This window comes from Peromyscus leucopus, chromosome 12 (assembly GCF_004664715.2).
Source record: "Peromyscus leucopus breed LL Stock chromosome 12, UCI_PerLeu_2.1, whole genome shotgun sequence".
In the NCBI taxonomy this organism is placed as follows: Eukaryota; Metazoa; Chordata; class Mammalia; order Rodentia; family Cricetidae; genus Peromyscus; species Peromyscus leucopus.
The window spans coordinates 1,756,054-1,771,412 of record NC_051073.1 but is presented as its reverse complement, the minus strand read 5'-3'; the positions used below and the strand labels follow the sequence as shown (position 1 = coordinate 1,771,412).

General features: G+C 45.3%; 1 protein-coding gene across 1 annotated transcript in view; it reads right to left on the bottom strand.

Annotated features, from left to right (window-relative positions):
• The window catches only part of LOC114700349 (Down syndrome cell adhesion molecule homolog), a 216,542-nt gene that overhangs the window by 104,540 nt on the left and 96,643 nt on the right, over positions 1-15,359 (bottom strand). Inside the window, exon 9 of the mRNA XM_037210023.1 lies at positions 9,440-9,510. Coding sequence (XP_037065918.1) covers positions 9,440-9,510 — 71 coding nt within the window. The remainder of the gene's footprint in view (positions 1-9,439; positions 9,511-15,359) is intronic.

The window sequence follows — 15,359 nt, the reverse complement described above, 5'->3', positions numbered from 1 at the left end:
GGCCTTCTTACAGCAAATTTCTTCCTGTGTGGTTTCCGTGGGATGCGGTTGCTGTCCTCATCTGCCTGGCTGTGCGCACATGGGTGTGTGGACTCACAGCTGGAGACATTACTATTAGTCATTTACTATTTCAGTGAGGGCCAGAGTGAGACCCTGGTGTAGGAGGTCACTACTTGCCTTTCACCTGCAACTCTGACGGGCTTTGCTGTTCATTTCGTCTTCAAGAACACCTAAAGATTTTAGTGCTTTAGAATCAGAGCCCAACAAAATCACTACACCACACCTGTCAACTTGCACGTATAACCTCTAGCTAGTTAATAAAATTAGTTTTCCTGTAAAAATCATTATATGCAAGCCAATTTCACCAACAAAGAGATTTATTCTATTTCATGTATATTTTTTTGTAATTATCAGATAAGTGACTCAAGTATAAATGATAATTTTTGCAAATTATATTCATATCCATTAAGCATGCTCTCTAATTGTTCAGCTGGCTCCCTGTAAGGCTTCAAGAGAAAGCCAGTCCAAATCACAGCGTGAGGGCTATACAGCCAGGTATACAGTGGAGCCAATGCCTACAAGAAACTTATTATCTACAGCAACTGACTTAGAATCTTCCTGGAAGCAGCCAGGGGAGCGTCTTGCTGGGCCATCACTCCTCAAGCCTTGGAGGGTTAATCAAGCTTGCGTTAGATGAGAGCACTGTCCCTCTCTTTGTGTTTAGAAAGCATTGCATCTCGTTTCCTTAGGAGATAAGCAAGCGCTCGCTCAGCTCTGCTTATTTATAAGACTTGGTTTAAAATGAAGGCAACATTGCTGCACAAGTCCAAGCCAGTTAAAAATTCCAACACAGATGGGGCAAGGGCTTCAGAGCCCCACTCTTAGCTGAGGGGCTGCTGGTGGCTCCTGGGGAAGGTGGAATCACTTTTCTTTAGGGTTGTGGCCACTGGTAGGTTCTCCATGGCCCCCACTGAGTAACCAACCCTAAACCCATGTGCAGGTGAGCAGCACTATCTGGACTCAGTAGGTTGAACAAGAAAGACATAAAATTGAGAGTGATGAGGGTCCTGAGGGAGCTAGAGAAGGATGTGAGGGGTGGATATGATCAAGATATGTTGTATACACATATGGAATATTCCAAGAAAAATGAAATTTATTTAAAAATATTTTTTCTTAGAGGATCCACATTTCTGTCCTTATTCTGGAATAAAGGGTATTTTTTCCTCACTTTACATTTCTGCAAAATATTGCCTAGAATCATTACTTTACTTTGTTTTATTATAGGAGTCCAAGGTGAGCGTCCCTGTACACATTTGATCTGGTTTGTTTTTCTCGGCTAAGGTGAGGCATTCCCTCCTGTATCCTCTGTCTACAGTCTACAATTCTGGGTCTGATTTTTCTCATTTAATGTTATTAGGACCACAGTCTCCTCTTTGCATCACAGTTTCTGAAAACAATGCTCCTATATGTTGATGTTTGATTTTAGTTCATTGATCTCCCACACATATATATTATTATTTTGCAACTTATTTTCAACCACAAATGCGGTTAAGCTCCTTTGCAGTCTTGCTTCTCTGTTTTTAATTTTATCTGTGGGACACAAGCCCCAGCAGTGGATGACTGTCTTATTTTTAAAGCCCTGCATTTGAGTTGGCCATTAATGAGCAGGAATGCTTGCTATTACTCTGTTAGAAGTGGTTTAGCATAAGGGGATGTATTTGTCACAAGGAGACAGAAACATGGTCCTTCCTTCTCCTCTGCTTTTGACAAGTTCAGTGCTACTGCCTGTACTTCCTTTACAGGTGCCTAATGGGACTGCTGGTTACCCCTGTAGACAAAGCTGTTAAAGCTGTCCTGCGAAGTGAGGACCATGTTGCAGGAGGGGAGGTCAAGACACAGCACTGACACCCTGAAGCGTCACAGTCACTGTTAGCAACACTAATTACCCAAACCTCCGTGGCCCCTGCCTCATCAGATGCTACCGCTGTCACTGACGTCATCTCTACCAGCATCCGCAACATCATCTCAGCTCTCCTGCACAGTCTCTCTGAGAACCATCTGCTACACTAAGAATACGCTGAATGTCTGCTTCATAGGGGTTGACTCTGAGCCTGAGTGCCAGGCCTCCTGAGGGCAGGGGAGCTCACATATATCTTCCTTTCCTGCCCAGGACTGGGCCTTGCATGGGTTTTTGAAACCTCAAAGCTCACCCACAATGACACACTTCCTTCAACGAGGCCACACCTAGTCCTACAAGGCCACACCTCCTAATCCTTCTCAAACAGTACCACTCCCTGGTGACTCAGCCTTCAGATACAGGAGCCTAAGGAGGCTATTCCTATTCAAACCACCACGTTAATGAAGAGGAACTTGTAGGTTTATGGGAAATCGCACTGGCAACCACTTCTCCTAAAACACATTAGAAGAGCCCTTTGCAAAGTGGGTGCCTGAAAACAGAACAGGCAAAACAACTCTGAGGGCTTGCTCCTACTCCACATCCAAGCTCAAGAGCCTTGCAGATGAGCCCCTTTGCACTGGGAACCTGGTGTTAAACACAGCGATTTCATAAGTGAGTGGCATCTCTTCACCTTTCCTGGAATCCCTTTGAAGGTACCGTATACTCTGGGCAGAGGTCACCACAGATGCCGGTGACTTGTGTGGGCAAGTCTTCCTGATATCTATTCCATCTCCCTCACTCCACAAGAAGCCTTTAAAGAACGGGGTCCTCTTCTGTGGCTGGAGGAGTGAGTTTCTTGGAAAACTAACTGAAAATTTCCTTTAGATTCCTGAAAGTTCTCTTAAGATGCACGCTGTCCTCTTACCCTTTCATTGCTGGGTCGTAGCTTCTCACCCATCTGAGCAGCCGCCCCGCCTCCTCCATGTCCACAAGCACAACATCTCTGCAGGAAAGTGCTTCATCAGATTGGGCAAGCACGGGCAGGCAGGGTACCTACTGGACACAGGCTTTGGGCCTAAGGGAACCTGACAGGGATGTGGCCATTAGCACCTAGAGAGAGACTTACACTGCTGAGGGCTAGCCTCGGCACCATGAGAGGCACATAAAATGCAGGGCTAGCCCAGGGCACCACGAGAGGGAAAAGGGAAAAAGAGAAAAGTTGTCCAGAAAAGAGACAAGAAGACCTGTCAGATAAGGAGTAGTTCACCTGAGCCTAGAGGTGACTCAACAGTCATGTGCAGTGGTACCCAGATGCACCCTGGGGAGAAAACCCAGATGACCCAGGACACAAGAGCTCAGAGTGAGTCTGCAGTGAGGTATCTGTGGGCATCCTGGATTTCGAGGACAGGAGCCAAGGTTGGGTGTCCAGAAGGGAACTTAGGTCTCCAGAGAGAGCCGCAGACTGTTAAATGCTGAGTCACCCTCCAGCCTGAGGCATTCTCTTTTTATCCTCACTCAAAGGTAGAAATTCCAAGCATAGAAAGACCTTTTGCCTGCAGCAGAGGTCTCTAGAGTCAGGCTGGGCCCAGTGCCTGCTGCCCACACCTGAGTAACCACTCACAGACAGGGCTAACTGCCACTGCCTGCCACCATGTCTTTCCTTGGGTAATGAGCAGCCCTTGACTAAACTAGAGGGGTTTCAGGCATCAACACAAGGTAGGTCACAGGGGAACAGAACCTCAAAAATACGCCAGATGAGCCACTCTGTTTCTCCTCTCGGAAAGGTAGCAGAAGAACATGCAGGTACGGAGCAGTGGTGTGGCTTAGGTGTGGACCCGCTGAAGTAGCAGGATGCTCCCTCTTTCTCCATTGCCTTTCTTTGTCATAGTGATGGAAGACTGGTTACTTGATTTCTCTTGTTTTTATACAAATAAACTTTCCATCCTGAGATTGGATGGCTACTGGCAGAGCAAACAAGCATGGCACTATATTTTATGACGGCAAATCTATCATCTAATAGCCAAGTATAAAACATCTTTGTTATTTCGTCTTGAGGCAGGGCACCTGCTTATGCTGGAAGGTTTGCCAAGAGCTGGGGTGCTGCTCTCGCTCTGGGGCAGGGGACTGGGGTTCTTGAGGCAGGCTTATCCAGTGGCTTCCCTAAGCTGACTTGCCTGATGATGGTGGAGGGAGCCCGGCAGAGAACACATTCCAAACAGAGCATAAGCAAGATGGTTCCTGAAGGGATGTGCCTGTTTTAAATGCACACAGAATCTGCAATGTGAATTTGTGTGACCCAGGTCTTTCTGTGGAGTACAAAGGTTTTCATGCAAAAAGACAGGTATATGGACTTTTTTAAAACATAAAACTGAATGATGGCATGGGATTCACGCATTTCTTTAACAAATACTAATTTCCCTCCTACTGAGTAAACCCTCACAGAGCACGCACTTTCGGGTCCACCTGGAGGGTCCAGAAAAATCAATCCTACTCCATGGAGATGAGGAAGGCTTTGAAGCCAGTTTTTTTTTTCATTTTCCTTTTTCTTTTTTTGTCTTGTTGAAGGGGAAGAAGTGCTAATACAAGAAGGATTGACAATTCCTTACATATCTGTGAGACACTTTACACATTTTTTTAAAAAAAAGCACCCATAACCCCCAACCAGAGCCAGTGGATTAATTCATGAAAGCAAATGAAAATTCATAATCTTTCATAGCCTAAGGATTAAGCAAATGGCTGAAAAAAAATCAAAATGTATTTCAAGACAACTTTTTAATTTCAACTTTCATAGGAAAGAAGAGTGCTGACCTAGGATTATACTTTGGAAATAGAATGCTAGTAGGTAAATGTAAACTGTGTATCTTCTCTAGCTTCCCATTGTTAGGTGACATTTAGCCCATGGTGTTGGAAGGCAGAATAAAGGGAATTTGTATTTATTAAAGTTTGTAGGCATGGGTTACCTAAACGGCGGTCCCCAGCTGGACACCTATCCACCAGCTTTCAGATTCTGAGCAAGTCTCTCTAATTTGAGGATCATCCTTCATTCACACTGGCTGTATTCAGTGCCCAGAGTAAGTGACAGGATGGGAGAGAGTTTGGCATGGTGCCAGCAGAGGGTAAATGCTCCGAACCACAGAGGCCCAGATTCCCCAGGGAAGGAGGGCCAGGATTGCCCAAGCCACTTTCCCAGTGTGCCTCAGTTTCCTGGTGAGGACTTCAACGGAGGAGGCACAAAGAGCCTGCAGTTTATTAAACCTTAGGATGTTGTCTCCTGCAGTGTGGAGGCTTGTTTTGAAACGGCAGGCAGAGCTGTCCCTTGTGTGAAGGCTGGGATACGACGACACTGTCTCATAGCACAGGTCACTGGGGGTAGGGAGATGGGCGGGAACCGTTCTTCTGATGATAGAAATTCACTGAGACCCTCATGGAAATCATTTAGAATTCTACATGAAAATTCTTATTAAAAAAAAAAATTTCAGCCAGGATATCTGATCTTGAGGAGGAGGAGACAATGGTCGACTCCTCGAGGTTCCGTTCTGAGCCATCAGCTTACAACTGCTCTCCACATGAGAAAGTTTGTATTTTGGAGACACTCTATAAAGATTTCTCATCTGAAGCAAAATTTTTACAGTTGAAATATTCTGTGCTTTCAATCACAACCTTTTGAGATATCTAGAATATTTCCACTATGAGTCACTATGGCAAACACACACACACACACACACACACACACACACACACACACACACACACACACCTAATCACAGCACTCAGGGGACTGAGGCTGTGGATGACAAGGTCCAGATCAGCCTGGGCTGTACAGTGAGCTCAAGGTTTGCCTAGGCTGCACAATGAGACTCTTGGTCTCAGAGACAGAGAAAGAAAAATGCTTCAGGAAATAGGTTAAGACAGAATTTTCTGGAAAAAAAAAACCTAAGTATTATTTTGAAGTATTCTATCAAATAAATGTCATTATTCAGTCATTTTTAATGTTCGTTCTGATTTTGAATCAGAAGCAAGCCTGTAATCCTCAGGCAAACCTCTCCCCTCTGGCAGCCAGAGCAGAGCTAGGGAACTCACTGTTACTTATTTCTACATCAACAGGACACGCGGCTGCAATCACCACCAAGCCATTGCTTTGTGTTTCCACCTCAGTCTTTTCTGCACATCCGTCCTGCCTCACACAGGCACCACAAGGCAGGACTGGCTCTTGGATGCTCTCCCGAGGTGGGGGGTTGGGGTGCTCACAGCTGTGACTTGCGGCCAGCTGGGTCCTATAAATGGACCACAGATTTGTGACCCTTCACCTTTCAGTGAGTGACAGGGGAAAGGGTGCGAGGTGGCACAGCTCTGGTGTCCAGCTCTGGACTCAGCATTCCACCCAAGTCCGAGTTCATCCATTGCATGTTCCCTTCTGCAGTTTGCATCTGAACAGAGTGGTGTCCTCTCCACAGCTGCCTCTGAACCCCGCGAGGCTTCTCAGAGGCTCTTGGGCTATGAATACATGGCCTAGAGGCTCCCTCACTCCACCTCACAGGGGCTCTTGCCTCTCCACTCACTCACCATTGCCTGCCCACTCCCTCACTTGCTAATTCATTCACTTACTCATGCACTCACGTACTCACCCACCTACTCACACACTCATTCATTCATTCTTTCACTAGTTTACTCTTTCCCTCACTGATTCATTTCTTTACTTACTCATTCACTCATCCACCACATGAGGAACAAAGCACACTATGTCTCTCTCGCACCCCCCCCCCTCCCCGAACCACAGAGGAAATGCACAGGAGATGAGCCACTCAGTGAGTGTGTTGGGAATGTCACAGGCAATTCCACACTGGGGACTCACCTGCCTTCACTGAGTGTCATCTAGAGATTCCATAACTAGGCAGGAGAGGTGTCATGGTACCATGTGACTGGTGACAGGGAAGGATCACGGGGGTGGGGAGGACTGGAGAGCAAGGGATCCTAGTCTGAGTAGGAGTATGGGGACTGAGGTTGGAGGCCTCAAGTGTCTATGGGATAGGTCACATCCTCAGGTCATGGGCAACCTTAACTAGACCTGAAAAGTTTCAGATCGGACCCTTTCCTTTGGTGAAAGAAATAATGAAAATAAAAAGAGGTAGATAATTTATTTTGATAACAGAGATTCAGCAGAAGGTCTACTTCTGAGACAATGATTTAAAATTGTAACACCTAACTCCAGTGTAATTGAAAAGCCATTAGTATGTTTTTATCTTTTAGGGATGTCAAATCTAAAATGGCTGTTTTCCTACTCAAAACCAAGAGCCCTTCCCTCCTCTTCCTCACTTACCTAGACTGGGCACATCTTTCAGTCCTGACCAGCTGTGCCGTGGTGGTGAGTGAGTCCTCATCTTAGGTTCCCACTATTCCACACACATCCATGCCTATTCCCTGACCCAGGGGCTCCCTCTTTGGTTGATGCTGTCCCCTGTCTGTCCACTCCCCTCCCTTTCTTCCTTCTCTGTAGGCTCCTTAAACAAAATGCATGTTCTGAACTCTTCTACCACAGAGAGGCATGTTTGATAGCACACACCGTCTCTGCATGCCCTTTAGATCGGTCTACAGCTTGCCTGAAACGGTAATGCCCTTTCAAGTCTTTTATGTCATCAGGTGGAGCAATAAGCTAGTCTGCCTGAGTCTCCAGTGGCCATACCTCACTCGGTGGGGTTGATCACCAGTATGCCTGCCTGTTCGCCCGAGAGCCAGGCAACGATGCCCGGAGGCAAGGCTGTACACCTGCACAACACCTAACTAGTGGTGTGAGGAGAGCCAGGTGTACTGTGCATCCCATAGCACATTCATACCTTTGGCTCTAGGAAAAAATTTAACTGTAATGCACTGACTTTCACTGTGGTGTTTTATGTTAGGACACAGTTCAGGGCCCTAGAAATTTCCAGTTTTAGCTACAAGAGGTAGATGCTCTGCAGACAGACACGTTCTTCATACAGGACCTCTCAAAATCTCTCAAGGCCACATTTCAGTAGCCAAATGCAAAGAGATAGATGGAGCAATTGGCTGAAACTTCACAGCCTCTATTCAGGGCAGACTGAGCCAGCTTTCTGTGTGCAGCACACCTGGGATGTGCACAGGGTTAGGGCATGCTGAGAGCCTTTTATTGTACAGTGTGTGGTGCTCACAGGAGTGGGCTGCTCACAAAGACTGAGGACAGCTCAGTCATACTCCCAAGCCACATGGTCTGTCATGCCGTCTGCTGCAAACGCAGCTCATTGGTCAAGGCTAAAAGAGCTGACACACAGGGACTCCCTGCATTAACCCATGTTAATACCTGAGGTGGTGCGCACCCCCACAGTGGAAGCCTACTTCTGCTACACATGCTCATCAGTTTATGAGAGGGCCAGTGGGACAAGGAAGAGAAAGGAAAGGAAAGGAAAGGGAAAAAGAAAGGGAGGGGAGGGAGGGGAGGGGAGGGGAGGGGAGGGAAAGGTGAGAGAAGAGAAAGCCATGCTATGAGACAAATACAGACCAGAAACAGTAGAACTTCATAGAAGCATGGATCCAGTAACAGTTCCCTAGGTGAAACAGCATTTGACCCATACAGTCATTGCCAAGTGCATTTCCAAGGAGGTGGCTAATTTCCAATGTGTCTCACCTACAGGTAAGTGCCAGGACTTGAGTATCCGTGAATCAGTGGCCACTCAAAGCACTGGTCTGTGACCAGTGTGCACAGAAGACAGACACTACCACCTCCTTTACTGACAAAATGTACTTTGGAGGCAGGCCCTGTGCTGGTTCAGGCTTGCTGCTCCCCAACTGGGCAGCCCACACCAGGCTAAGCAGCAACTAGTCTGTATCTACAACCACACTCCCGGGCACCACCTGAGAGACAAAGTTTGTGCCCTTGGGCAGGGAACCCAGGTACCTTTTCAAGAGAGAGCCAGCTAATGCACAGTAAGGTCTCTCTCCTTCCTGCCACTGAATACCATGGACTACACAGTGCTTACTTTACTCCTCAGAAGCACTTAGAGATTTTCTGCTGTGATGAAATTATAGTGCTCAGTCAAGTTGAGAAGTATCAACCTCACTATCTGCATGAGACTGATCCTAGGGACCTTGATAAAATTCTAAGGATAAAATAAGTAAGCCAGGGCAACTTCATTCTTTAGAGATGTTTCATTTACTACAGAGGAATTCAAACTACGACATCAAACAGGCATATGCCATGGAGCAATGTTTCAGTTGATGATGGGCCAACTACATGTATAATGACTGTGACAAGGATTTGAGTATTTAGAGGGGTCAGAGCCAGAGTGTGTGAATACATTCTATGATAATTTCACAATGACACAATTGCCCAAGGACATATTTCTTAGGATGAATTCTTGTCATCAAGCAACTATGGCTGGGTGTATATATATATATGTATATATATATCCATTAATATAATTTTGAAAAAAAAACTTTTTATAAAGTGTTAGTATCCTGGCATCATGACAAGAATAATGGGGTTCACACACTAGGAAAAGTGTCAGAGACACATGTGTTGGTTCAGTTTACCTTCCAGGTAACCCTGATGCTCTGAGATGATGTAGGCTCCAGGTGAACTTCCTGAGGTGGGCCATCAGGAGCTGTAGGGACCAAAAACACACAGGCAGGTTATACACACCAGAGGTAGATTTTTTTATTTTGTAAGGAAACAGGCAGAAAAAGACCAACCATGGTCACGTTATCCACAAAATGGTATAAAATTTATATGTAACATATGCCCATGCTTATGTGTACTTTGAAACATTTTTAGGAGACTCAGAACACCAAATGGTACTTTAAAACAATTTTAGGAGACTCAGAACACCAAATGTCAAGGCCGTATCAAGAGCTGTGGTTCTGTACTACTTACAGAATAATGCCAGAAAAAAGTCTATGTGTTAACAATTCAGATGCAATCTTAAAAATCTTTCTCATCTGAAGTGTGAACCTGCAAAACACAGGGGTTCTGAGGGATGACTCTAAATGACAGGTGAGGCTGCATGTTAGGATCCAAGGAGTAAAGAAAGTACTTTAGGCTGCAGCCCCACAGGAAGAGCTTAGGGAGTTGCTATGGCCCATGGTAAGGAGTGTGCTCTGCAGCTCAGATCCAGGGACCACCGGGTGGGGATGAGCTGAGGATGTAGCTCCAAGAAGAGGTAGATTGCTTGGTTACAGCTTTTAGGACACTTGGAGACAGTGAGGAAGGGGTAAAGTGTCACTGGATGGAGATGGGTAGGGGGAGACTCTGCAGAGGTAGATGTGGGGATAGAGGGAGCACTCACTATACACACTGCCAGGAATGTCAACCAGTCCAGAGGCTATGTAAGTCAGTTTTGCGGTTCCTCATAAAGCTAAAAGCAGACCTACTATATAATCCAGCTACCCCACTCCTGGGTGTTTACCCAGCAGACACCAAGTTGCCACATCATAGAGACATTTGTCCACCCATGTTTACTGCAGGACTATTCATGATAGCTCAGTTATGGAACCAACCTAAGTGTCAATCAACACCTAGATCGAGATAATGTGATTTAGACACAATGGTATTCTACTCAGCCACATGGAAAACAAAGCAAGGAAGTAGATGCAACTGGGGTTGATCGCATTAAGCAAATGAATCCTATCTCAGAAAGACAATAGTTACATGTTTTTCTCATTTGTGGGTCCTAGAGTTTAAATTGATGCATAAAAATCATGTCTGTATAGATGACACGAAAGTAGAAACAAAACTGTCTAGGAGACAGATGGGATGGATGGGAGGGTGGGGAAGAAGGAGGGTGGGGCGGGTGGGCTCAAAGAACATAGTTGCATGAACATGGCCTTGCATAGCCCCGTTTCATAAAACAACACAAAAGAGAGACAGGAAAGAGATGGATGCCCACGCTGCACACAGTGGGAAGGACAGCAGAGTTCAACAGGGCAGGGCTGGTGGGAGGGAGAGAGGATGAGGGCTTTAGCATTTATGTATTCACGGTATTTAGTGTTATGCACCTGAGGGCAGCTGGGGGTTCTTCCCTGTCTGAGTACTGCAGAAAGGAAGGCCTGCAGCCCATAGCCTGCTTTTCTAATTCACACTGCATTCCCAGTCTTGTGCATGCCTTCCATGCAGTCCACTCCCAAGCTTGCCCTCTGCTTTCTCTGTCATCATCAGGGCCCCCTCACCATGGTACCCTGCTGTAGTTTGGCCTCAAAAGATATCTTACTTTCTATTATCTTACCAATCGTGACTGAAAAGGGGCATGGCTCCAAAGCACTCTGAAGCTCCCATCTACCCTAGTTACTGACCACTCCCCGGACGGAGACCATCTCCCTTTTACTCCATGGTCTCCTGCTCATTTATGTCTTTCTCATGTCCAGTGCCTTAGCAGAATCAAAGCTCACAGGCTCTACACAGCTCTGATCCTTTGCCCTTGAACTTTAATTTCCCTCCATCAAATCCACCAGACCCTAGCATCCAAGTCTTGCATGCCTTTTGTCTCCTAGGGTCTCTCAGGAGCTGAGTGCAGAGGGAGTCCCTTCCTGAGAGGGGAAGAGCACTCTGCAGATGTGAAAACAGAGTCTCCTCCTTCTCCTCAACAGGTCCAGGCACAGCTGCATACCTGGGCGCTGTAGACTCTTGGGTTTTCTGATCTACCTGTAAAAAAGTTCTCCTAGCATCAAAGTTACTTCTCAGCATCCGGCCACTGGGCCCTTCACTGCCAAAGCTCTGCTTCTGATTTCCGCAAATCAAATACTTCAAACACTGAGAAACAATGTCAGACCTGATTTAAAAACAAAACAAAAAACCATGGAATAGATATCTTCTCACATCAGTTACGGAAAAGCACGGGGCGCCTCCATTAGAATCACGCTTTTTTAAAAAAAGAGACTTATTTTTACTGTTTTTAATTGTGTGTATGTTTGTGGGTGTGTGCACATAAGTGCAGTGCCCACAGAGGCCAGAGGCAACCGATTCCCTGGAGCTAGAGTCAAAGGTGGCTTTGAGTCACCCGACATTGAGGCTGTGAGCTAAACTTGGGACCTCTGCAAGAGCGATGTGTGCTCTTAATTGTTGAACTATCATCTCTAGACTTCATCAAAATCATCCTTGCAAAACTATTTTGGATTGAGCTTGTCAACTCTAACAGTGTCTCCACTTATTCTCTCAAATTCCCCTTTCTTGAAGGGGGACTAAAGGTTACAAAGGGGACTAACTGTTGTTTCTGCAACACCATGAGAAAGCCATTTCACTGAGCTTCAAAGGTTCTTACACAATTACAAGCAACTTCAGTGAGGTGATATGAAGGCAGAGAGCAGTTCACAAGTTACCCTGTTTATTGCACTAAATTCAAAAGTCATGCTGGCATTATTTGTTACTTAAGAATTGGTCTACATGCTCCAAAATTGAAGCTGCAACATATAAAGGCTTTTTTCGGTATTGTTTTGTTTTAAACATTTTTAAATGTGTGTGTGTGTGTGTGTGTGTGTGTGTGTGTGCATGTCTATATGTATGGGTGTATACATATGAGTGCAGGTGTCCAGAAGAGGATGTTAGATCCTTTAGAGCTGGAGTTGCAGGAAGTTGTGAGCCACACAACATAGGTGTTGAGAACTGTACTTGGGTCTTCTGCAAGAGCAGCAAGCACTCAACGGCTGAGCCATTTCTCTATCCCTGAGAAGCTTGATTTGTTTGTGCTTTTTATACTAGAATATGCAGCAGTTTCTCTAGGGTAGGCAGAAACTGGAGGTGAATATTGAAAATTAGCACCATTTCCCAGAATCGATCATCTTTGCACACCTACAGAAGTAAAAACTGGCCAGTCTGTAAGACAGCGGGGATTAGAGATTGTTAAGGTTTCTAATACTCTTACCAGGTCCACAGCAAGACAGCTTTCAACCACTCTGTTTGGCTAGACACATCAAGGAGAGCTCTACCTGACTGCCAAATGCACAGGACTTGGCCATGCTCTCCTCTCCCAGCCATGCCACATCTATTGGCTTGTCTGCATAGGTTCCTCCTGAGCTGGATACTCCATGTCCAATGAGCCTCCAGTTTTTGACAGCCCATTGCCTCTCAAAGAACAGTGAGGTTCCAGGCTCTCAGAACATTCTCTCTCCCAGGTATCCATTTCCTAGCTACAGTCAAGAGTCCTGAGTTTGTTTATTGAATGGGGGAGAACCTTCCTGATTAGTCTCCCTCCCAAATGTCTGTCTCTATCTTCCTGGCTGAGGAGTTGATGATCATCTATTAGAGATACTGATGTATTCATTCAGCATTGTTCTCAGTAGCTAAGTGGCAGGCAGATCCAGTCTTACTGGGGAGTGAAGAAAAAAAATGTGCTTCATAGAGACAATGGGACTTTGTTCAGCCATAAAGAGAAACAAAGTTGTTTTGTTTGTAGGAAAACAGATACAAACAGAGACAATCTTACTAGGTGTATTGAGTTAGCCTCAGAAAGGCAGGTATCACGTTTTGTTTATTGTTTGTTTCTCTTTTCTTGGTTTTATATAGATATATAAAGTTACACCCACATATGTGATAGAAGGGAAACTGAGTAGTAGGCCAAAATGGAATGTATGCATGTATGACAGCTTTTATACAGTGGATTGGGATCAAATAAAAGACCCAGGAGCCACTTCTTGATCTTACACACAGATCTCCCTCTGTGTGTGAGAACAAGTTGTTTTTGTAGGGAAAGTAGCCAAGACACTGCTCAGTAAAAATATGAAAATCAAACTTTTTTTTTTTTTTGTTTTTTTGAGAAAGGGTTTATCCATGTAGTTTTGGTGCCTGTCCTGGATCTCACTCTGTAGACCAGGCTGGCCTCAAACTCACAGAGATCTGCCTGCCTCTGACTCTTGAGTGCTGCAATAAAAGCGTGTGCCACCACCGACAGGTGAAAAAACAAACTTCTTATGCAAAGTAAAGACTGGATTCATATAAAGTTATTGATGGATTAACAACTCATCATCTAAACTATTTATTTGTTCAGTTCTATCACGTGCCAAACATTGTTCTGGGGCCTAAGATGAAGCAATAAAAATGCAGGCTACTGTTGTTGTGCATGTGAAAGAGGGCTGAAAATAAACCACAAGCTCGAACCAGAAGATTCCAGTGTGCTGGATGGAAACCAGCTGCTTTAAGGAGAGTATTATGAGAGAGAGGGAGCTCAGGCATGCTAGATGAGCAGTGAGTGGAATCCTAATGTGGTGGTTGGGACAAGGTTGATAGAGATGATATTTAGGCAAAGAATACAAAGTGAAGAGAAAGGGGAAGAACACTCTAGAATATCCTAGAACATTTTCAGAGCATTCTAAGAAGTTAGCATCAGGATGATGCTCCTTATGCATAAGAAACAACAAGAACATTGATGATTTCTCTAGGGTTAGTTGCTAAGGTTCTCCCCCAACTATAGGTGAAAAGAATGGTAACCAAAAAAGGAGACAGCTCAAGGCTCTGTCATGTACAGGGCATGGCCGGACCACACAGACCCTTCACTTAGGCCAGATCTACTGCAAAGCCAACGCTTGCTTGTACCTCTCTGAAACCAAAACCGTCCACCTTCTGCTAGTCTGAGAAAATGATGTGACATCCAAGGCGCTTCCGCATAACTGAACTTCTATACGGCCACACGGACTCATAATGAAGATGATGAAGGGATCAGCCACCCTACATTAGGTCACAGGCACTCAGTGTCATACGACCTTCAGGGTTCAACTGCTAACAGGAAGTGGTTCTCTGGCAAGGGTCAGCCATGGTGCTGACAGAGCTGATAGGTATCCTGGAGCCCCGGGAAGTCGGAGGCACTTCTGGTCCATTAAGAGCTGATCTTGTCAACTCTGATAGCGTCTCTACTCACTCTGACTTCTCCTTTTGGGGGCACTGCGGGGGAGTCTAGAAGAGTGTGCTAAATGGTGTGATCTTTGCTACATACTTGCTTTCTGAGGTCAAGTGCATTTAAGTGGTATGATTATTCACGTGGGCACTTTCACATAAAAAATACCCAGAATTGAGGCTCAGAAGCAATGATGTTTCCAACATTAGGAAGGCGTGCTGTGCAAATGACAGCAAATTCCTTCTTGAGGCAGCTTTGTGATGGATACTGCAGGGATCTAAAATCAATTTCCCATGGGACAAATATGTAAGTCCAAAGCCTTCCAACTCTTCCATAAAAGGTGATGATTTGGTCCTATGCAATCTCTGTTACATTTTCCTCTTTTTAATAAAAAGAAAATACTCTTTGACAATTTCATACACAAATACAATATATTTAGATCATATTATTCTTGTTACTGGGTTAATGGGTGGAATTTGACTTCCTTGGTTAAGTTGCTGATTCTTCAATCAAGGAAGGGAGGGACTGTTGTCAACGACAGGTCCATCAGAGGGAATACCGCACTGGACGCCAGCTGAAAGCTGACAGGTGCAGAGGACCAACAGTTTGGAGGAGAGATGGTGAAAATAAGCGTC